Source organism: Geotrypetes seraphini, chromosome 3, assembly GCF_902459505.1.
Source record: "Geotrypetes seraphini chromosome 3, aGeoSer1.1, whole genome shotgun sequence".
Taxonomy (NCBI): domain Eukaryota; kingdom Metazoa; phylum Chordata; class Amphibia; order Gymnophiona; family Dermophiidae; genus Geotrypetes; species Geotrypetes seraphini.
In genome coordinates this window covers 364720781-364743827 of record NC_047086.1, presented here as the reverse complement: position 1 = coordinate 364743827, position 23047 = coordinate 364720781, and the positions used below count along the sequence as shown (strand labels likewise).

General features: G+C 44.9%; 1 protein-coding gene across 3 annotated transcripts in view; it reads right to left on the bottom strand.

Annotated features, from left to right (window-relative positions):
- LOC117357614 (presenilin-2-like) overlaps positions 1–23047 on the bottom strand; it is a 58102-nt gene that overhangs the window by 26023 nt on the left and 9032 nt on the right. For 2 of the 3 annotated variants that reach the window (XM_033938450.1, XM_033938451.1), the window contains exons 2-3: positions 10218–10382; positions 3735–3985 (exon numbers count right to left, since the gene is read on the bottom strand). In XM_033938450.1, coding sequence (XP_033794341.1) covers positions 3735–3985; positions 10218–10349 — 383 coding nt within the window. In that variant the 5' untranslated portion in view covers positions 10350–10382. Of the gene's footprint in view, positions 1–3734; positions 3986–5433; positions 5615–10217; positions 10383–23047 lie in introns of those variants that run through there. The other variant, XM_033938452.1, reaches the window with a different exon arrangement.

Genomic DNA, 23047 nt, shown 5'->3' with positions numbered 1-23047 from the left:
AACGGAATTAGGAGGAGCTGCTACTATGGAAACACTGGGGTCAATATTCAAAGCAATTTAAACAGCCAAGAGAAGCTCCTAACTGTTTAAGAACAGCCATACTGGGTCAGACCAATGGTCTCTCTAGCCCAGTTATCTTTTTCCAATAGTGGCCAATCCAGGTCACAGTACCTGGTAGAAGCCCAAATAGTAGCAACATTTCATGATTCTGATGCAGGGTGAGCAGTGGCTTCTTCCAGGGTAGATTTGATTTGATTTAAATTTATTTAAATTAGTTGGTGGCCAAGATTATGCACAGGTCTTGCTTTCAGTAACAGCGGTAACCTAAAGCTGGTACATCTGAACATAAAAATGCAGGAATTAGGGCTAGTCTGACCTGGGGAATCTATTACAGATGATCCCTAGGCAAAACGAGGGGTTTTGAGGCAGAAAATAAAATTGCAAAAAAAATCCAAGATGGCCGCTTCCAGAAAATTTGTGCCAAAAATGGCACACTGAAGCCAAGCCAAAAAAGAAAACGTAGCAAATTTGAGGTTTTGGAGGTGGGGGAACCTAACCCTAACCCCAGAAACCCTCAAAACTGGATTTTTTTAGAGCCCCCACCTTGATTTTCCCTATAGGGAATAATGGGGGACTCACTGTGACTTCTGCTGCCTGTCAGCAGGAAAAGGATTTCAGCCTCAGAAATAGCTCAGCACAGCTCTCAATGGAGATTTTCTGGCTGCTGGTCAGGTGGACCTCAACCACAGACTCCCACCCCCAAAAGTCCACGCAATACACTGGGGGGGAAAACTTCACAGCTGGATCCCTGATACCCAGAGTGTTGTTACACAGGGGCCCCACGGCCTGTGCTCGAGCCTCTGATAAATCAGCAGGTGTGCAGCTGGGTTACAGATCCTGAGCTGAAGGGACAGAAAGGAGGCTGGCTCCACAGGTACTCGATGAAATTGGCCTGAAAGCAGCAGTCAACCCACGCCAGACTGCGTCCTTTCCCCGGCAGAGTAAGCCCAAGAAGTGGACCTCCGAGCAGTGAAGTTATGCAGGAAAAAATTTGAAGACCGATGGCAAAAAACACCCAAAAATAACAAAAAGAAGCAGAACAAATCAGAACACACCTTCTGAGTATGCTTGCAGAAGGAAAAACTGAAGAGGGAGCTGTTCCCCACTACAGAAGGGGAGGAGTTCAGAGATTTAAAGTGATACCTTTCTGCAGATTCATGACTAGTGGGAAGCAACAGCTAACATACGGAATCCCATGTCTTCACTAAAGAATATAACATTACAGATGAAAATAAAAGGCAACATCAATACTTGTTTACAGAAAGGGTGGAGGATGCGTGAAAAGGCCTCCCAGTGGAGGTGGTTGAGAAGAGAACTGTATCTGACTTCAAGAAAGCATGGGACAAACCCAGAGGATCTCTAAGGGGGAAGAAGAGATTCTAGAACTTAGCAAATGACTACAGTTAAAAAAAAAAAAGCTATATGGTCTATCTAGTCTGCCCATCTACCGGTATATGTCTTTTTAAGTGATCTACAGCATTTGCATTACTATAGAAGTTTAAGTCATCTTATTAAATGGCATTATTATTCACTATTTTATACTTTCATATTTTGTTGTTTAGAATTAATTTTGATTACTGGTTGTACCTTGGTCACAAAAATACAATAGATGATAAATCCAAGCATTACTTTTCTTAATTTAACTCTTTTTAAAATGTTTTTTATTCTGATTTTGGCTTGTCCAATTCTTCTTCATCTCTTAATTCATATTCCTGCCTATGCCAGCCATGGGCCTAGCTCAAATGATTTTCTTCCACTAGCCGCATGGGCTTAAGGATCTTTGGAGCACTTATTTGTTAAATATATATTTTTTTTACTGTTGTATTTAGTGCTAGCTCCTATAGAGATTAGTTGGGGCTGTATTCCAGAAACCTAATGCTGTGTGTGTGTGTGGGGGGGGGGGTTGTTTTAAGGTTAGTTTTAATACATGATCTTAATAGGATTTTGGTCCCCCCTCCCTAGATGTGTAGTCTTGAGAGTATGTGCTTTTCTTTTAAAGACTGGAGTCCCTTTTTTCGTTTGCTAATTTTTGTTTTTGTACACTGCTGTGTTCTTGTACAAAGTCAAGTAAGCAAATTAATGAACTATAAATAAAAATAAAAGCCAAGCTTTGTAAAGGGACCATTAGTTTGCTATAAAGCTCACTTTATAGTCAGAAAGTGTATTCTTTTAGGATGGAGGCAATCAGAAGCCCTTACATTTTATAGTGGAGAAATTAGTTGTTTTTATATGTTAAAAATAGACTATTTAGATGCTAGCAGGGGATCTTCTAAAAAAAATGGAGATTATATACTTAGTCATCTTTGTCAAATAATATGTCTCCTCGGGCACATAGTTTTATTTTGAATTCCTGAAAATGGACCTCCTTGTAGGTGGGGTGGGTGGGGTATTATGATTTGTTATTGTTTGCTCTGTATCTTTGGACCACCTGTAAAGAAACAACGCAGATCACTTTTGTCACTTGGTCGAATTGATTAGTATTGTTTCAAAGTAGGATTCTTGACTGTTACTGTTTTGAAGATAAAAACAATAAAATATATATATAAAAAATAAAAGTCAACCAATCATAGCCAATACATTTTTTCACTGGACAAACTTAATTCATCTATGATTAGCTTTCAAGAATCATCCTCTCCCTCATCTGATGACGAGGCATTAACTCTCAAAAGCTTGTCACAGATGTCTTAGTCCTATATCAAGGTAAAACCTACAACTTATTGGTTTATCTTTTATCTAATATAATAAAACCCTAGACGCGCATGTGCACTCTTACCTGCGTGATCCATGATCAGTAGGTCTGTGGTAACAGGAGTGCGCATGCATGAGTCCCCAGACTTACAGCACCTACCTACACTTGCCAGCAGGACTGGCCGCCAGCGCTGGACTCCCTGTTCTCCACAAGATCGCAGTGTCGGTTCCTCTCACGAGCCGCACCAGTGTCGGAGAAGGCTTCCGACGCAGGCGGGGATTGAGAGGAGCCACCGTGACACTTTTAAACTTAAAAAAAAAAATTTGCCCGGAGCAGGCCACACCATGGGGCAGGCAGGGAAGCACCGACAAAAAAGAATCCAGCCGTGAGCTGTTCAACGGGACGAGGCAGGCAGGCAGGCAGCCACGTGAGGGAGGGCAACAGAATGAAAAAAAAAAGGTAACGTGCAGGGAGAAGCTGGGCCTGCCTGCGAGGAATGCAATAAGGGAAGGGGGGCCCTTGGAGCAGGCTAGACCACGGGAAGGGGGAGGGGCTAAAAGGAGCAGGCCACATCGTGGTAAGAGTAGGGAAGGGGGGTGGGGGAAAATACTGCTATTGCTGCACAGGGACCTGGAGGGGAAGGGAAATACCACTGCTGCTGCTGCACAGGGAAGTGGGGGGGAGGGAAATGCTGTTGCTGCTGCACAGGGAAATGCAGGGAAAAAATGACAGACAGACAGCAGGAAGGAGGGAGACAGAAAGAAAGGAAGAAAGACACAGGGGCAGCGAGAGGGACAGAACGACAGAGAAAGGGGGCCAGGGAGAGAGAGAAACAGTGGGAGGGAGAGAGACAGAAAGAAAGAAAGGCAGATAGACATATATTCTAGCACCCGTTAATGTAACGGGCTTCAAGACTAGTTACTACATATCCAAGGGGACTAGTAATCTTTTTTTCTACATTAAAAAAAGGGTATACAATACTCACAGTTGCCCTCCATTTTTTTCTGTGTAGAAGCTGACAGATTTGATGGTGACAACGACGACAATCATACACAGTGTGACAGGCACAAACAGCATGATGACGTGCTTTGCACCATATTTCAACGTTAGCTCTTCTTCGACATCCACAGGGACATTTCTCCTGATACCTTCTGTAGCGGACATCTCACAGTTAGCCACTTCATCATCATCATCATCATCATCATCATCATCACAACTTTTACTGGTACGGTACTTCTATTCAAAAGAAAACCAAAAATGGACAACATATTAAAAAACACTTCAGTGGGTACCAATGGAATAAGTGCTTTAAAAAAACCTGCTGGCACTTAAATATGATTAATTTCTAGCTTTAGTCACAATGGGGGTAGTGCTATAAAGAAAGCACTAACATTAAATACAAATTAGGTAGATCGTGAGCCCACTGGGAGAGACGGGGAAAAATACTTGAGTACCTCAATAAATTCATATAAACCGTTCTAAGCTCACCTGGGAAAATGGTATAGAAAATTGAATAAATAAATAAATTTATACAGCAAATATGAAACAAAATGAACAGAATACTGGCACAGGAACACAAGAAAAGCACAAAGGGTTCAAGTTCTGGTTAATTCTACTTTAATAATGGACCCAACACAGGCCATTTTCAGCATCTCCGCCTGCGTCAGAGTTCAGAAAGTGTTGGAGTTCAGTATAAAAGATCAAAATGATGAAATCACAATGAAAAAACTTTTCCCAAACTGGTGAAAAAGAAACACCCTCCGTCTAACAGTTAATCTACACGCATACGTTCTGTCAGGTCCATCATTAAGGTAGAATTGCCTGGAACTTGAAGGCCCTTTGGGGCTGATTCTACCAACAGGCGTCCTGTCGGCAGCAGTAGGCATCCTACTGCCGTCTGGCAGCTAATCGGGATGCATGTCTTTAGAAAAAAACTTCCTGAGGCAGGATGCCTACACTGTAGGTGTTTGACATGGGTCTAGGGAGACATGTAGGAACACCTAAGCTCGCCTAAGGCTGGGCATGGTTTCACCCGGAAATGACCTTGGGAGAGTTTAAGTGGCCCTAGGCATCTTTCTAGAGCCGTGACAGACACCTGAACTATAGGCCTGCAAAATGCTGGCCTACAGTTCAAATTTTAACAGTAGGTGCGGCTGGCTGAGCTGATCATAGCACAGGAATCCCTGATCAGCTGAGGCTGCAGAACTCCCCAAAGCCACGGCTTCGAACAATCCTGCTGGCTCATCTGATTGGGGGGAAAATACCCCTGCTAAAATCAGCTCAGCAGGCTGTGGCAGAGGAACCCCCACACCCATCCCTGAAATCTGTAGGAGGGATGCCTCCTAACACCACCCAACACCCCTATATCGGCGATTGGCAGGAGGGATGCCCACTCCCTCCTGCCACCTGCCCCCTCAATCCCCTGCCACTCCCCTATCAGAGACTGGTAGGAGGGATGCCCACTCCTTCCTGCCGCCAACTCCTTCAAGCCCATATATTGTTACCACCTTGCAGAAGCTCTTTGTAACTCTGTATTATAACACTTTAACAGAAGCACATGCAAACCGCTCTGAATTGACTCCCTAGTCATTAGTAGCGGTATAGAAGCTCACAATAAATATAAATAAACATAAGTGTTTATGCTTAAATGCATATATGTGTATATGGAAAGATTAGGTACTTACCTTGTTAATCTTCTTTCTAGGTAATCTTCTTTCTAGGCACATCATTCTGGAACACGTGGGTTGTGTACCTCTGATCATAAGATCCTGTGTAGAGACCCTCATTTATATTTTCCTGCTCCGCTTCCCCTCAATCTGGGCTGTCCTGTAACTCCTCAGCTCGTATCAAAGCAGTTGGTCAGCCCTAGAGAAGAAACACAACAGCGAAGGGAATGAGGACTCTCCCCAAGAAACAAGTCTGATTTACTCATATGACAACAAATAACACAAAACAATCAAGGAACATTTAACCTTGTAACGAGGTGGAACGAACAGCTACCTACTTGAGTGCAATTTACATTAACAGCCTTGGAGTTCTGAAAGATACTCTATTCTCTCTTCACAATAGCAGTGGTTCCCCCTATCCTTGACTTTACTGGAAAGAGGAAAGAAACAAGATATCCAGTTTTAAAGGCACACTCTTGGTGTATGTTGATAAAAGCCACTGCTGTGGCATTGTCTGAAAAAACTCCGACCACTTTCCCTTCCAGAGCCCCCTGGAAGGCACGTAACACCAGTCAAATAGCTCTTGGCTCCAATCTGTTGATAGACCATGTTCTCTGCAAAGCATCCCAGCAACCCTGGGCTGAATGACCTTCGCAATGACCTTCCCAGCCATAAAAGCTGGCATCAGTAGTTAGGATCACCCATGTTGCCATGCAGAACAGCAATCCTTTGGACAGTGTCTCCACAAGCCCTAAACAAACTCTGATGGGCTTCCACTGTCCACTCCAAAGGCATCTGAAAGGAGTCCATCTGCTGCGACCAGCAGGATAATAGTGTGCTCTGGAGAGGTTGGAGATGAGATTTCACCCAAGGTACTACCTCTGTTGTCACCAGCATAGACCCCCAAAATAACTGTAGATAATGCCACGACATGGGGGGCTCCCTTAGGAGTATTTATTAGGGTTGTTATTGGACAATGCATTGCTGGAATCTGTAGTATCTGCCATCTCAATTTTTGTTTGCGAGTCTCCGGAAGAAAGACATGACCCTCTGCCATGTTGAATACAATCCCCAAGTACTCTAGGGATTACAAAGGATCCAGATAACTCTTTCATAAACTGATGATCCAACCCAGATCCTGCAAGAGGTGGCCTGTTTGTGCCATTCCTTGTCTCTTTCTGCCTGGGATGCAGTCCTGATGAGCCAGTCATCCAAATACGGATGAACCTGAACCCTGGCTTTGCGTAAATGTGCTACAGTCACCACCATTAACTTGGTAAATGTGTGTGGCACTGTTGCTAACCCAAATAGGAGTGCTGAAAATTTCTTTCCATCACATGGAATCTGAGAAACCTTCTGTAATCCAGAAAAATGGGGATATGCCAGATCCAGAGCAATAATTGATCATATTGTCTCCATATGAAACTTGGGCACTTTTAAGACTGCAATGACCGACTTGAGATCCAGAATTGGCCTCTAGTCATTTGAATCTTTCTTTGGCATGATGAAGTTGTCAGCCTAGAGGCCTCTGGGAGATTATATCAATCTGACCCTGGCATGGGAAGGCAGATAGACCCTTAGTGCAGGGAAACTGTTTTAAGTAGCCCTGATTGATATATTTTAAGTTTCAAGTAGCCCTGATTGAATCATGGCTAGCTAAAAGGTGTTAATGTCTGATTAAGAGGGTGCTTAGGACAAGGGTGCACAGATCAAGCCAGAGACTTAATCCCATCAGGTTTCTCACCCTCCTTTGTTAATTAAATTAACCATTGTCTCAAACAGTTTACAAATTCTAAACAGAAAGATACTGGGAGATACAATATTTTCTCTATTCAGAATAAGATTCCAAGGTATAAAAGCCTGCTCTCTGCTCGATCAAGATCTCTCTCTTTTTCTATGCAGCTATCAATCGCTCTCTCTTTTCCTATGGAGCTATCTCTTGGCTCTTCTGCAAGCTTCTATGTCCCTCTCTGCCTCTGACCTCTGTAAGGCAGTGAGACTGCTTGCTCTCTGCTTAAGTGTAATGCTCTCTGCTTAATTGTAATGCTTATAAATATTACTTTTCTGTAAGACTATTTCTATAATATATTCTTTATATAATCACCCCTGGCTGTGCTTCTTTTTTGATTCTATCCCTAATGAAACTTCTGTGAAGGAACTGAACCTGGGACCTGGCGTTTGTCAGTACGCCTTTCACTTAACCCCTACCACCTAATATTGTGGGGGCCACTTTCAAACTGACAGAAGTATTTAGAGTATCTGTCCAAACCTGATTTGGCATCCGGGACTACTTCTAACACCTGAATCTTCATCAACCATTGCTTTTACTCTGGCTGCTTTCTCCAGCCTCCTGACTGGGGAGTCTATGAATAAGTCTCAAAGAGGCTGAAAAAATTTGAGCTTGTAACCCTCTTGAATGATGTCCAGTACTCACTGGTCTGTGCAAATCTGTTCCCAGGCCTCCCGATTCTCCACAAGTCCCCACTTATACAGGGAAGATTGGACAGGGATTTGGCGTCAATGGGACTTTTTGGAATTGATTGTCAAACGGGCCCAATGATGCAGGGTTTTGACAGGACGTAACAAACCTCTGTCTAGACTCTTGAAATGACCTCTGCGTAAAGAAGTTTGCCAAAGACTGTCAAGGCTGCCTTTAGCCTCGAAAGGAGCCACAACTTGACCCTCTAGGTGCACATGGCTTGCTATCTGGGAGAGACTTAGAATGCCTGTCCATTACACTAGTCATTAGGTCATCCAGCCCCTTGCCAAAGAGCATCTGTCCCTTAAAAGGTAGCTTGCTCAACGTGGTTTTAGAAGCCAAATCTCCCGCCCATTGTCTGATCCAAAGCATCCTGTGAGTGGAAACAGAGTAAGCACACACTTTGCTCATGACTGTAAACATGCCATGCAGGGCAACTGCAACATAATCCGCCCTGACAGAACCATCTAAGGGTATGTGATCGCCTATGAAGTCAAAGCCTGGCATAGCACAAAGGAAGCAACTGCCGTTGCCTTGAGACTCAAAGCCAAGGCCTCAAATTGCCTTTTGAGAATCAAATCCAGCCTGCAGTCCTAAGCATCCTTCAGGACAACTCTGCCTTCACTGGAAAGAAAAGTACACTTTGTAACCTGTGCCATCAAGGCCCGAAGGAGCTATAATAGCAGCCAAAAATTCTAAAAACAGGATTTTAGGGTGGAGGACCCTCAAGGAAGCTCCAGAAACTCTTAAAAACCCTAAAATCTACTCCACCCTGATGTACCCATAGAAAGTAATTGGCTGTACTCACAGTGCTACTATGTGCTGTGCCTGAATGACCTCTCACTGTAGTTGGACAAAGGAAAAGCTTTTCTGCCTCAGACATGCAAGCAGGAAGTCCAGGGGCTTGTCTCTTCAGACTGTGCAGCCCACAAGTTTACAAATGTATTTAAAATTTGATTAAACGCCTATCTTGGATTCTAGGTGATTTACAATGATAAAAATGGGATACAAATTTAAAATAACAGATGTATACAGACAGAATACAGAGACATGATATACAGTTAAACGAAAGGGGAGAACTACAATAAAGTAAAGAAAAGGAGACATTCAAGGGATAAAACAATAGAAACATAAGGGGAAAACCTCTTTGCCACTAGATCTACTGAAGAAATAAGGCAAAAAAAAAAAAAGAAAAGTCAGTGTTCGAAGGCATCTTTAAATAGAAAACATTTTAATGCTCCTTTAAATTTATCTAGATTTTGCTCTTCTCTAATATAAATTGGCAATGAGTTCCAAGTAATGGGGCAGTTATTTAGAAAGTAGTTGCACGGCAGGTACTAATGATCTTTAGTGAGGGCACAAAGTAGCAGATCTTAGCACTTTTGGTGAGTCGTGCGGTATGAGAAGTTTATCTATGAAGAAAGATTCCTTGGCTTTATGAGTTTTGAATACTAAGATGGCAATTTTATATAGTATTTAAAAGAGATCAGAAGCCAATGGGCTTTCTTTAAAAGTGGGGTGACGTGGTCGTATTTTTTCTAATTAGTGATTACCTTGATAGCAGTGTTTTGAATTAACTGACGATGTCTGATTTCCTTCTGAGTTATTCCTTTGTATAAAAAGTTGCAATAGTCAATTTTTGATATTACAAGTGAATGGATCAGTATGTTTAGATGATACTTCGTAAAGGGGGGGAGAGCACAGCTGACACCCGCAAGGTCTCCTGACCAGCATGGAGCCAAATACAGCATGCACTCATGCTCTTCGAACAAAACCAGGTAAGCAGACTCCCAGAGGCCAAACCCCGAGCCATGCAACAAGGGTGGCCCGCCCAGCTAAAGATCTCAGAACACTGATGAGTCTGCAGCTTCTCCCAGGCAGAGCTGTCCCAGGACTACTGGGAACCTCTATAGTACCCAAAGCCTTGAAAAAACATTGGATAAAATCCGAAAATAATTAAACAGAGAAGATGAGACACCCTCTCAACTCGCTTGCAAAAGGAAAAAAAAACTGAGGAGAGGGGGCAATGTTTGATGATGCAGGGAGGCGGAGTTTAAAATGTAGATGATGCCTTCTTGTGGGACAAGATGCATTATCCACATGTTCAGGACTCATGTGCTTTTTGCAATGGAAGATGCATTACCCACAGGTTCAGGACTCATGTGCTTTTTGCAATGGAACTGCCAATCTTGTTAACAGAATATCCAGAGGAAGTAAAATCCTGAAAATTCAGAGAGCAAAAACTCTTCTTAGTAGGCTATTATATTTTGATGCCCCTGTTACCTAAGCCCTCCTTAAAAAAAAAAAGAAGAAAAGAACTTACCCTGTGAGTCGAATCTCCTTTTTCTCCCAGTGTCCGTAGTCCATCCCGATAGGAACTCACAGGAGGACTACCTGCTGATATCAGAGAAGTCCTCTCATTGCACACTTCTTCCTCACTTTCTGAGGTATCCATTAATCATGAACAAAAGTCACCAGCCAGCAACACCTTCAAACAAAAGAAAATATAGTTTTCTGCAAAATTCCTATGTGCCACAATACAATGGCTCCTTGCAACCAAGACAGTTAAATCTGGCAACAAACACTTCCTTAACAGAAGGAAGTTTCTGCATTGTATAACACTGAAACCTGCCAGATCCATGATGCATACACATGAAGTTATTGAGGGCACCCCGATTTGTGACCTAATAAAGGACTGTAGTTACAATAGACTAGCAAGATAAGGGTGTAGACGTTCAAAATGGGGAAAACCCCTTACAAATAAAGACTCATGGTAATATTTATTTATTTGTTCATTTTTATAGCCTATTCTCCCCAGGAGCCCAGAACGGATTACAAGGATACATACACAAAGTTTTCAGATACATACAATATCAATAACAATATCAAAAGCACAACCCCCCAAAAATAAAAAAAACAACCAACGAAGAAAGCAGAATGTAAAAAATAAAATAAAGTAATATGCCTAGTAATGTGTGAGACTAACTTAGAGGTGTCAAAGTCCCTCCTCGAGAACCGCAATCCAGTTGGGTTTTCAGATTTCCCCAATATGTATGAGATCTATTAGCATACAATGAAAGCAGTGCATGCAAATAGATCTCATGCATATTTATTGGGGAAATCCTGAAAACCCGACTGGATTGCGGCCTTCAAAGAGGAACTTTGACACCCCAGATTAACCCAAAGGAGCAAAAGTATAATACAAGATCAGACAGAGCCTAAAATTCCTAATGACCCCCTCCCCCCCAAAAAAAGGGCATCACTGTATATATTAAGATTCAAACAAGTATCCATATTCAATTAACAAACATTTAAAATTAGCTTTGCTGTTTTCATAGTAAATAGTGTTTCATAAATAAGCAAACCTATATAGTAAAATTTATTTGTAGCAGTTACTCTTTTTTCTTGTCAAGATCCCTGCAATTTTTTCCCTAAAGCCTTTAGCAAAGACTGAATTTTATCAGAGATGGGAATGATGATGTGAAACAAGACACTTTCAAACCCTTACGCACAATAACATGTTTGTCATACCTGGTCTATAAGGTGTGTCTTGATAAACAGAATTATTAAACCTCCATTCTTTCACAGCTTTTAGGATTAAAATAAACCACAGCTTTTAGGATTTCTGACAACGGTGCCTGTTTGCATATTTATTGGTGAATGGGCAGCCTTGCAGCTACGGTCACAGTATTTCTAGGTTATACTTCGCTGCTTTTCTTTTTTTTAATGAATTTAACAATTATGACCAGTCTTACATTAATCTCTTCTTACTTTTGTTCTTGTACTTTAAATAATGATTTCAAAGCATTGTGTAGGGCCCCTTTGACAAAGCACGGTAGTGAGTCCTAGTATAACAAATGCGACGCAGTCCATTCAATTTGTGGGCTGCGTTGCATTTGCTACGCCGGGAATCGCTACTGCGATTTTGTAAACTTAATTAAGAACATAAGAATAGCCTTATTGGGTCAGACCAATGGTCCATCTAGCCCGTTCTCACGGTGGCCAATCCAGGTCACTAGTACCTGGCAAAACCCCAAAGAGTAGCAATATAGCACAGTTACTTACCGTAACAGGTGTTATCCAGGGACAGCAGGCAGATATTCTTAACGCATGGGTGACGTCACCGACGGAGCCCCGGTACGGACATTTTTCACTAGAAAGTTCTAGTTGGCCGCACCGCGCATGCGCGAGTGCGTTCCCGCCCGACGGAGGAGTGCGTGGTCCCCAGTTAAGATAAGCCAGCTAAGAAGCCAACCCGGGGAGGTGGGTGGGTCGTAAGAATATCTGCCTGCTGTCCCTGAATAACACCTGTTACGGTAAGTAACTGTGCTTTATCCCAGGACAAGCAGGCAGCATATTCTTAACACATGGGTGACCTCTAAGCTAACAGAGAGGGAGGAGGGATGGTTGGCCATTAGGAAAATAAATTGTGTAACACAGATTGGCCGAAGTGCCCATCCCGTCTGGAGAAGGTATCCAGACAGTAGTGAGTAGTGAATGTGTGAACTGAGGACCAAGTGGCCGCCTTGCAGATTTCCTCGATGGGCGTGGAACGGAGGAAAGCCACAGAAGCAGCCATAGCTCTGACCCTGTGGGCCGTGACAGCACCTTCCAGTGAGAGACCGGCCCGAGCATAACAGAACGCAATGCAGGCAGCAAGCCAGTTGGAAAGCGTCCGTTTGGAGACAGGACGACCTAGACGGTTAGGGTCGAAGGACAAAAGGAGCTGAGGAGATGAGCGGTAAGCCCTGGTACGGTCAAGGTAGTAAGCAAGGGCACGCTTACAGTCCAGCGTGTGCAATGCCTGTTCCCAGAATGAGAATGGGGCTTAGGGAAAAAGACAGGCAACACAATGGACTGGTTGAGGTGAAATTCCGAGACCACCTTGGGAAGGAATTTAGGATGGGTACGCAGAACCACCTTGTCATGGTGAAAAACAGTGAAAGGTGGGTCGGCGACCAGTGCATGCAGCTCACTTACCCTCCTGGCAGAGGTGATGGCAATGAGGAAAAGCACCTTCCATGTAAGAAATTTGAGTGAAGTTGTGGCAAGAGGCTCAAACGGAGGTTTCATGAGTGCTGATAAAACCACATTCAGGTCCCAGACGACTGGAGGAGGCTTCAGAGGTGGTTTGACATTGAAGAGGCCTCTCATGAACCGGGAAACCAGGGGATGAGCCGTAAGAGGTTTTCCGAGGATAAGCTCATGGAACGCAGTGATGGCACTGAGGTGGACTCTGATGGAGGTCGACTTGAGGCCAGCGTTGGAGAGAGAGAGCAAATAGTCCAGTACGGTTTCCACCGCCAATGAGGTGGGATCGTGATGATGAAGCAGACACCAAGAGGAGAACCAGGTCCACTTCTGATGGTAACATTGGAGGGTGGCCGGTTTCCTGGAGGCATCCAGAATGCGACGGACAGGCTGAGATAGATTCTCTGGAGAGGTCAGCCCGAGAGAAACCAAGCTGTCAGGTGGAGCGAGGACAGATTGGGATGTAGTAGAGACTGATGCTGTTGAGTAAGTAGAGTAGGAAACACAGGAAGAGGAATGGGCTCCCTGGAGCTGAGCTGGAGCAGGAGGGAGAACCAGTGTTGGCGAGGCCATCGAGGGGCGATGAGAATCATGGTGGCTTTGTCCCTGCGGAGTTTGAATAGCGTCCGCAACATCAGAGGTAGAGGAGGAAAGGCATAGAGGAACCGATCCGTCCAGTTGAGAAGGAATGCATCCGGGGCCAGACGATGAGGAGAGAAGAGTCTGGAACAGAAAAGGGGCAGCTGATGGTTGTGAGGAGCTGCAAAGAGGTCCACCTGAGGAGTGCCCCACCGAGCAAAGATGGAGCGGAGTGTGGGAGGATCCAGAGTCCACTCGTGAGGTTGAAGGATGCGGCTGAGATTGTCGGCCAGGGAGTTCTGTTCACCCTGGATATAGACAGCCTTGAGGAAGAGACTGCGGGCCGTGGCCCAGGTCCAGATGCGGATGGCCTCCTGACAGAGGAGGGGAGATCTGGTGCCGCCTTGTTTGTTTATGTAGTACATGGCGACTTGGTTGTCTGTGCACAGGAGAAGAACCTGAGAGTAGAGAAGGTGCTGGAAGGCCTTGAGGGCATAGAACATGGCCCTGAGTTCCAGGAAATTGATGTGATGTTGACGTTCCTGAGGGGTCCAGAGTCCCTGAGTGCGAAGGTCTCCCAGGTGAGCTCCCCATGCATAGGGGGAGGCATCTGTGGTTATGATCATGGAGTGAGATGAAAGAGTAGACCCCTGGAAAGATTGGAGGAGTTCAACCACCATTGAAGAGATTGCTGAAGAGACGATGTCACAGAGATGGGATGAGAAAGAGGATCCGTGGTCTGTGACCATTGGTTGGCTAGAGTCCACTGAGGTGTCCTGAGGTGGAGTCGCGCCAGAGGAAGCACATGGACCGTTGATGCCATGTGGCCCAGGAGGACCATCATCTGCCGAGCTGGAATGGAGTGACGGAGGAGCACCTGACGGCAGAGGTGGAGCAGAGTTCGTTGGCGGTCGGAGGGGAGAAACGCCCTCATCAGAGTGGTGTCGAGAACGGCTCCAATGAACTGAAGTCGCTGTTTGGGAAGTAGATGCGACTTGGGGTAGTTGATCTCGAACCCCAGGAGATGGAGGAAGGAGATGGTGTACTGAGTGGCTTGTAGCACAAGTGGAGACGTAGGTGCTTTTACCAACCAATCGTCCAAGTAGGGGAACACCTGGAGGTTGTGAGACATGAGAAAGGCCGCCACCACAATAAGGCACTTGGTGAACACCCTGGGCGATGATGATGATGATGATGCGAGGCCAAAGGGTAGCACCTTGTACTGATAGTGGCGGTGCTGTATCTGAAATCGGAGGTAGCGATGTGAATTCAGATGGATTGGAATGTGAGTGTAGGCCTCTTTGAGGTCCAGGGAACATAGCCAGTCTTGTGGAGAGAGAAGAGGATAAAGCGTGGCCAGGGAGAGCATTCTGAACTTTTCCTTGACCAGACACTTGTTGAGATCCCGGAGATCGAGGATGGGACGAAGGTCTCCTGTCTTCTTGGGAACCAGGAAGTAGCGGGAGTAGAATCCCTGGCCCCTTTGGTCTGTGGGAACCTCTTCGATGGCATTGAGGAGAAGGAGGGATTGGACCTCCCTTAGGAGGAGAAGGGACTGGGAGGAGTGGGCCGCAGACTCTATAGGAGGGTTGTCTGGTGGGAGAGTCTGGAAGTTGAGAGAGTAGCCGTGGCGGATGATGTTGAGGACCCACAGGTCTGATGTGATGACCTCCCAACGGTTGAGGAAGCGTTGGAGACGTCCTCCGATTGGCTGAGGAAGAGGTAATGATGGTGGAAGACTGGCTATGCCCTGGAGAAAGGAGTCAAAAGGGCTGAGATGGTTTTGACGGAGGAAGAGGCTTGGCAGGTTGGTGAGATTGAGAACGAGCCTGAGTGTGTTGTGGTTGACGAGGTCTGCGAGGCTGCTGTTGAGGCGGGTTGAGAGGCCTGGCCGAGAACCTGCGCTGGTAAGAGGATTGTTGTCTATAAGGACGAGCAGGTGGAGCCTTCTTTTTAGGTTTTATCAGAGTGTCCCATCTGGTCTCATGTGCTGAGAGCTTCTGGGTGGTTGAATCCAGGGACTCCCCAAAAAGCTCGTCCCCAAGACAGGGTGCGTTAGCTAGGCGGTCTTGGTGGTTGATGTCAAGATCAGATACCCTCAACCAGGCCAGACGCCGCATGGCAACAGCTATGGTGGACGCTCGGGAGGTCAGCTCAAATGAATCATAAATAGAGCGCACCATGAATTTCCGCAGTTGAAGGAGGCTGGAAATTTGTTGTTGAAAGGCTGGAACTTTGCGGTCAGGTATGTATTTTTGTAGGACGGATAGTTGTTGTATGAGATGCTTCATATAAAATGAGAAGTGAAATGTGTAATTATTCGCCCTGTTGGCTAGCATGGCATTTTGATAGAGGCGTTTGCCAAACTTATCCATCGTTTTGCCTTCTCTGCCAGGAGGGGTGGAGGCATAAACACTGGAGCCCTGAGTTTTCTTTAATGTAGACTCAACTAGGAGAGACTCATGGGGCAATTGAGGTTTGTCAAAGCCCGGAATTGGGATGACCCTGTATAGGCTGTCAAGTTTACAAGGAGCTCCGGGGACAGTGAGTGGATTTTCCCAATTTTTATAAAAAGTTTCCCGCAGTATGTCATGGACTGGTAACTTGAGGAATTCTTTGGGAGGTTGTTCAAAGTCTAAGGCATCCAGAAAGGCCTGGGACTTTTTGGAGTCAGACTCTAAAGGAATAGAAAGAGCCGCCGACATCTCCCTGAGGAATTTGGTGAAAGAGGATTGCTCAGTCTTGGTAGCGGTATCGGTCACTGAAGGTTCCTCGTCTGTGGATGATGCGTCCTCCTCGGTACCGGGTGGGGATTCTTCCCATAAGTCCGGGTCCCTGATATCAGTGTGCGCACGCCGAGATGTTGGGGTGGAAGGCTCGGTGTGGCGGGTCTTAGAAAGAGACTTGCCAGAGCGCATGGAGATGGTACCGGGAGAGGAAGACCGGTGCTGATCCCGGTCCCGGGAAGAGCGGTGCCGTTCAGGGTCCCGGGGAGACCGGTGCCCTTCCTGGTCCCGAGGGGGATCGACCTCAGAGCGGGTCTGTACCACAGGATGAGAACGGGGTGGTTGAGCCGAGAGGACTGGCATGGAAGTGTTGAGTGGCACAGAGGGGGTAGACACCGGTGGGATGGTGTGAGGCTCGGGCCGGTCCGATCAATTTGTCATGGAGTATGGCCGCGATGCGGTCATCCAGGGGTGGCACCGGGACCGCTTTTTTCTTTTTCGGTTCCATAGGTGCTGCTCCACGCCCCGGCGATGAGGAGGCCGATGACGAGGCACTCACCGAGATCGGGGCGGAGCGTTTGCGGGGTCGGCGTGAGGCCGGGAGGACCGGCGTCGCCACTGTGGCAGGCGGGCGCTCAAGGGAGGTGGAAGGCTTCTTAGCCGGCTTACCTGGTGCCAGCGACCCCGAGGAAGGATCGGGCATCGTCGAAGTGGTCAGTGCCGTCTTTTGCGGTACCGTCGACGTCGCAGCAGGTTCCATAGCAGATCCGGTACCGAAAAGGATGTTCTGCTGGATCTGCCAATTTTTTAAGGTGCGTTTCTTAAGAGTGGCACAGCGGGTGCAGGTGTCAGCCCGATGCTCTGGACCCAAACACTGTAGGCACCAATTGTGTGGGTCAGTGAGGGAGATCGGGCGTGCACACCGCTGGCACTTCTTAAAGCCAGGTTGAGGGGGCATGAAGGGAAACACGGCCTCCGCAAAATCAAACCGGAGGCCTGTATGGTGGCAACAGGCCCCGCTGGGGCCGGTTTCAAAAAATAGAGAAAATCGAGAGATTTTTTTTTTTTTTTAATCGAATAAAAAAGAGAACCCGAAGTGGGAAAAAGAGAAAAAAACGAGAAAAAAAGCGCGAGCGGGAAGGCAAAAAGGATGTTTTCAACGGCCGTTGAAACCACATGCGTCTTCTTCGCTCCGCGGAAACGAAGAAACTGGGGACCACGCACTCCTCCGTCGGGCGGGAAGGCACTCGCGCATGTGCGGTGCGGCCAACTAGAACTTTCTAGTGAAAAATGTCCGTACCGGGGCTCCGTCGGTGACGTCACCCATGCGTTAAGAATATGCTGCCTGCTTGTCCTGGGATAATCCATGCTACCAATCCAGGGCAAGCAGTGGCTTCCCCCATGTCTTCTTAATAACAGACTATGGAATCAATGGCCCCCAAATCTTTTTGACTCTATTATAATTTCCTTGCTGTATAGCAAGCACTCTCTCCATTTTATAAATATGACAAACTGAATTCCACCAAAAGGTATAATTAAGTTTAGTCCTTCCAATTTCCAGTAATATGTTGAATGGCAACCTTCGTCAGTATTAACAAAAGTAAGACTATATTTAATGTGGGGATGGGGAGGTATGTTATGTGATTTAATGGGTTTATTCCTGATGAATGGAATGGGTGGGGGAGGGGTCTTTTTTATATGCATTTGACAATAATTGTTAGAATGTCAAGTGATTTGTACGAATTATCTGATTGAATATTGTACACTTGTTGCAAGAGTTAAAACTGAATAAATAATTTTAATAAATAAATAAATAAATAAGAGACTATGGACTTTTCCTCCAGAAAATTGTCCAAACCTTTCTTAAGACCAGCTATCCGTTCTTACTACAACCTCTGGCAATGCATTCCAGAGCTTAACTATTCTCAGAGTGAAAAAATATTTCCTCCTATTAGTTTTAAAAGTATTTCCCTGTAACTTTGTAATTTTTGACGAACCACTTGTACCCGTTCTACTCCATTCAGGATTTTGTAGGCTTCAATCATATCTCCTCTCAGCTGTCTCTTTTCCAAGCTGAAGCTTTTTAAGTCTTTCCGCATATGAGAGGAGTTCCATCCCCTTTATCATCTTGGTCGCTCTTCTTTGAACCTTTTCTAGTGCCGCTATATCTTTCTTGAGATAAGAAGACCAGAATTGAATGCAATACTCCAGGTGAGGTTGCACCATGGAGTAATATACAGAGGCATTACAACATTCTTAGTCTTGTTAACCATCCCTTTTTTTAATAATTCCTAGCATCTTGCTTGCTTTTTTAGCCTGAACTGCAGAGATGCTAAGGGTGGGTCATTCCAAAGCAAGAGATTTATCACCACTATGCTGGAGATTGAAGGTCAATAAGTGAGGTTTTTCTTGTGGAATCCCAGCTATATCTAAAACCAGCTCTGGCAGATATTCATTCCAAAAACTTACATATTTTAATCAATAAATAGAACATAATATTCCTTTTCTACCTTTGTTGTCTGGTCATTTAAATTCTCCTTGAGGTGACATCTATATCTATCTGCTCTGCTTGAACACACCTGTCACCTGTGTGTTTTGACACCTTTTCTGTCCCTTCTGACATCTGCAGTATTCTCAGTTTGGAATACAGCTGACCCCACCTCCCTGTGATATCACATGGGAGCATGCTGCCTATAAAATTAGAGGGCGAAGCAAAAGGCTTCACATACCGGAATGCCATGAGCCTCCTTGTCATGCCGTCAAAGAAGCACACTTTCGTGCAGACTGCAGGTATTCTGAGAAAAGATTGAGCATCAGCTATTACATTAAAGATTAGTGTGGAGACCCGGGAAACTACAGGCCGGTGAGCCTGACCTCAGTCCCGGGAAAGATGATGGAGGCACTGATTAAAGACAGCATCTGTGAGCACATCGAAAAAAATGGGCAGCTAAAACCGAGTCAACACGGCTTCTGCAAGGGCAGGTCATGCCTCACTAACTTATTGTACTTCTTTGAGGGGGTGAGCAGCCAGATGGATAAAGGGGAATCTATAGACATCATTTACCTTGACTTCCAAAAAGCCTTCGACAAGGTGCCACACGAGAGACTGCTTAAAAAGATATGGAACCACGGGGTACAAGGGGAGGTCCACCGATGGATCAAAATCTGGTTGGCAAACAGGAAACAGAGGGTTGGCGTAAAGGGCCACTACTCAGACTGGAAAGGGGTCACGAGCGGAGTTCCGCAGGGGTCAGTGCTGGGACCGCTCCTGTTCAATATCTACATAAACGACCTAGAGGCGGGAACCAAGTGTGAGGTCATTAAATTTGCAGATGACACCAAACTATACAGCAGGGCTCAAACCAGGGAAGACTGCGAAGATCTTCAAAAGGATCTAACACAGCTGGAAAAGTGGGCCGAAAAATGGCAGATGAGCTTCAACGTGGGGAAATGCAAGGTCATGCACGTGGGGAAAAAGAACCCGATGTTCACATACAAAATGGGGGGAACACCATTAGGGGTCAGTAACCTGGAGAGAGACCTGGGAGTGATGGTAGATGCAACACTGAAGGCATCGTCCCAATGCGCCACGGCCTCAAGGAAAGCAAACAGAATGTTGGGTATCATTAAGAAGGGTATTACAACCAGGACGAAAGAAGTCATCATGCCGCTGTATCGTGCAATGGTGCGGCCGCATCTGGAGTACTGCGTCCAGTACTGGTCACCGTACCTCAAGAAAGACATGGCGGTACTTGAGGGAGTACAAAGAAGAGCAACTAGACTGATAAAGGGAATGGAAAATCTCCCATATACTGAAAGATTGAAGCAGTTGGGACTTTTCTCCCTGGAGAAGCGAAGACTTAGAGGAGACATGATAGAAACCTTCAAGATCCTGAAGGGCATAGAAAAAGTAGACAGGGGCAGATTTTTCAAATTAAGGGGCGCCACAAGTACAAGGGGGCACTCGGAGAAATTGAAAGGGGACAGGTTTAGAACAAACGCTAGGAAGTTCTTTTTCACTCAGAGGGTGGTGGATACATGGAACGCGCTTCCAGAGGCTGTTGTAGACAAGAAAACATTAAATGGTTTCAAAGAAGGTTTGGATAGATTCCTGGAAGAAAAAGGGATTGAGGGGTATAGATAGGTATAGACCATTGCTCAGGCAATGGGCATGGTGGGCCGCCGCGGGAGCGGACCGCTGAGCAGGATGGACCTAGGGTCTGCCTCAGCGGAGGCAACTTCTTATGTTCTTATGTTCTTAAATGGTTTATTCAATCCCCATTATTATAGTAGGGGGTGCTACGGGGACTTGGGACAATCAAAGAATTATGACTTAAGTGTTTTTTTAAGAAGATAAGTGTTGTATTGATCAATGCAAGGTCAGTAAAGAATAAAGTATTGCATGGGATTGAAATTTTAGTGTTGTTCTCAACTATGTTGAATACTGTATTATGCTACTTTGCTCCTGGGATTCTGTATGCAGGCTATTCACCACTGTTAGAGACATTGGTTGAGTTATATCACCCTGTAATGAAACCATATTACTGGAAGATTTTAATTTATATGTGGATCATTATGATAGTGATGATATAGTCTATAACTTTCTGGAAACAATTTACGCATTAATGAAGGAAGCAAGTGGTAGGTGGCCATTAGGATGGTTCAAAAAATTAATTAACACATTTTGTTTGTCCATACGGCTAATTTTATTCCTTTATATAAAAATGAAAAATGCACAAAATTTTACTTAAAACCAAACAAAGTTTAAGGGTTGCCCCACCTCGCTGTTTTTGTTTGATTTTTTTTTTTTAACTACCACTAAGCTTAACAGTATATTGTAATTCTTGTGCACTCGACAAACAATCAAAGGTCTATGACACAAGAGCTGCCTTTGATGCAGAAGGAAACTTCTTTTGGTGGCTGGCCACTAGCCGAAGAACAAATTGCTTCTGTTCTTCATCTTTTGTCAAAGTATCATTGTATTTTTCAATGAGGCTTATCCCTTGTTCTGCTGCATCATTAACAACAGTCAGTTTGGATGTCCGATTCCAAAGTTCCTTGAACACTAGATCATCAGTCCAATCTGTGGGATGTTTCTTCAGGAAATTTTCACTTTTGTTGATCCTCCTTCAATCAAAAGATCAAAAAAATGACTGTGTTCTCTGTGTTACAAGACTTTCAAAGGTCACAGGTTCCATTTCATCTGTATGCATGAGACGTCATGGAATGTCTGGCAACAGTGGATGCTGTAAATTTTGCACCATTTGTGCCTTTCTTTTTGGTGCGTTTCTGTCATCAAAAAAGGCAAGTGTTGCTAGGTGCTTGGACAGAAATCATAGATGTCTGGAAATTGCTGTGAGCGCTGTGTAGTTTCTTCAACTTCCTAACGCAAGGGTCTATGCGTTGTGTCGGTATCCTGAGACCACTGGGTGGAGAGCATCCATTGAGTAAGATGTAGTCAAGCAAATGGGGTCACGTGAACTGTAGATACCATGTGACCTAGAAGAAGCATCATCTGTTGTGCAATGCAGTGCTGGGAAGGAACCTGTTGTCTTGGTACATGTGGGTACCAATGACATAGGGAAATACGGTACGGAAGTTCTGGAAAACAAATTTAAGCTTAGGTAAGAAGTTAAAATCCAGAACCTTCAGGGTAGCATTTTCAGAAGTTCTCCCTGTTCCACATGCAGGACCTGGGAGATAGGCAGAGATGCGGAGTCTCAATGCGTGGATGAGGTGATGGTTTTAGGGGAAACTCATGACAGAAATTCTATTAATTTCACTGCTAGATGTTGTACGAGCAGGATTTGCTAAAGGGAAAAGGTAGTTACAATAGAAAGCTTAGCAGCTTTTTACACTATTGACCATAAGATCTTGTTGAATCATCTGCAATCCTCTGGTTTGGGTGGGACAGTATTGCGATGGTTTCAATCTTATCTGTTAGAAAGGAAATTCTGTGTTTACAAAAGGAGATGACAAATCTGCAAAAACCGAGGCCCTAATTCTTGTAGGAACGTCGAAAGTTAGGCAGTGATAGGCATCCTACCACTGCCTAACTTAATTGGTTTAATTAGTGATAAATGATGCAGTAATAGATGTAGTTTAAAACCAAATAAAAACTAATTTAAAGAAAATGTAAATGCCTACAGAACGGGTCACCAATGTCCCGTTCAACAGGAGAATGCAACATGTCATACTGCCAGAATTGTTCACAAGTGGTTCCCAGAGCATGACCAAGTCTTCCAGCTAATTCTCTGGCCTCCGAATTCCCCAGACCTTAACCCAATTAAGCACATTTGGGACCACCTTAAATCGACATGTTTGATGAGTGGATCTACCAGTCTGCATAGCTCCAGATACCTCTAGTGCCACCTGAAATCTTACTGAGTCATTCCCATGGCGTCGGGCTGCCGTCCGTGCTACCAGAGGCAGTTATTCTGGATATTAGTAAGTGATCATAATAATGTGATTCGACCGTGTATATGCTCATATCATCCAATTTTTTGTAGTGATAAGATTAATCATTTGAGACTAGCATTAGGGTCCCGAATAAGTGTTTGCAGGCATGTGTTTAAACGTGTTTTGGTATGTCAAATGCTTCCTGTTGTCAGTAGCTCAATTTATGATGCCTCTGGAAGCAATAAGCAATTAAGAGTCAAATGTTTTCATAAAAGCCTACCCTAAATATATACCCCCCCTCTTTTTACAAAACCCCAGCATGGATTTTAATGCTGGCTGTGGCGGTAACAGCTCCGACGCTCATAGGAATTCTGGCTGGTGCTAAAAACCACACTATGGTTTTGTAAAAGGAGGGATA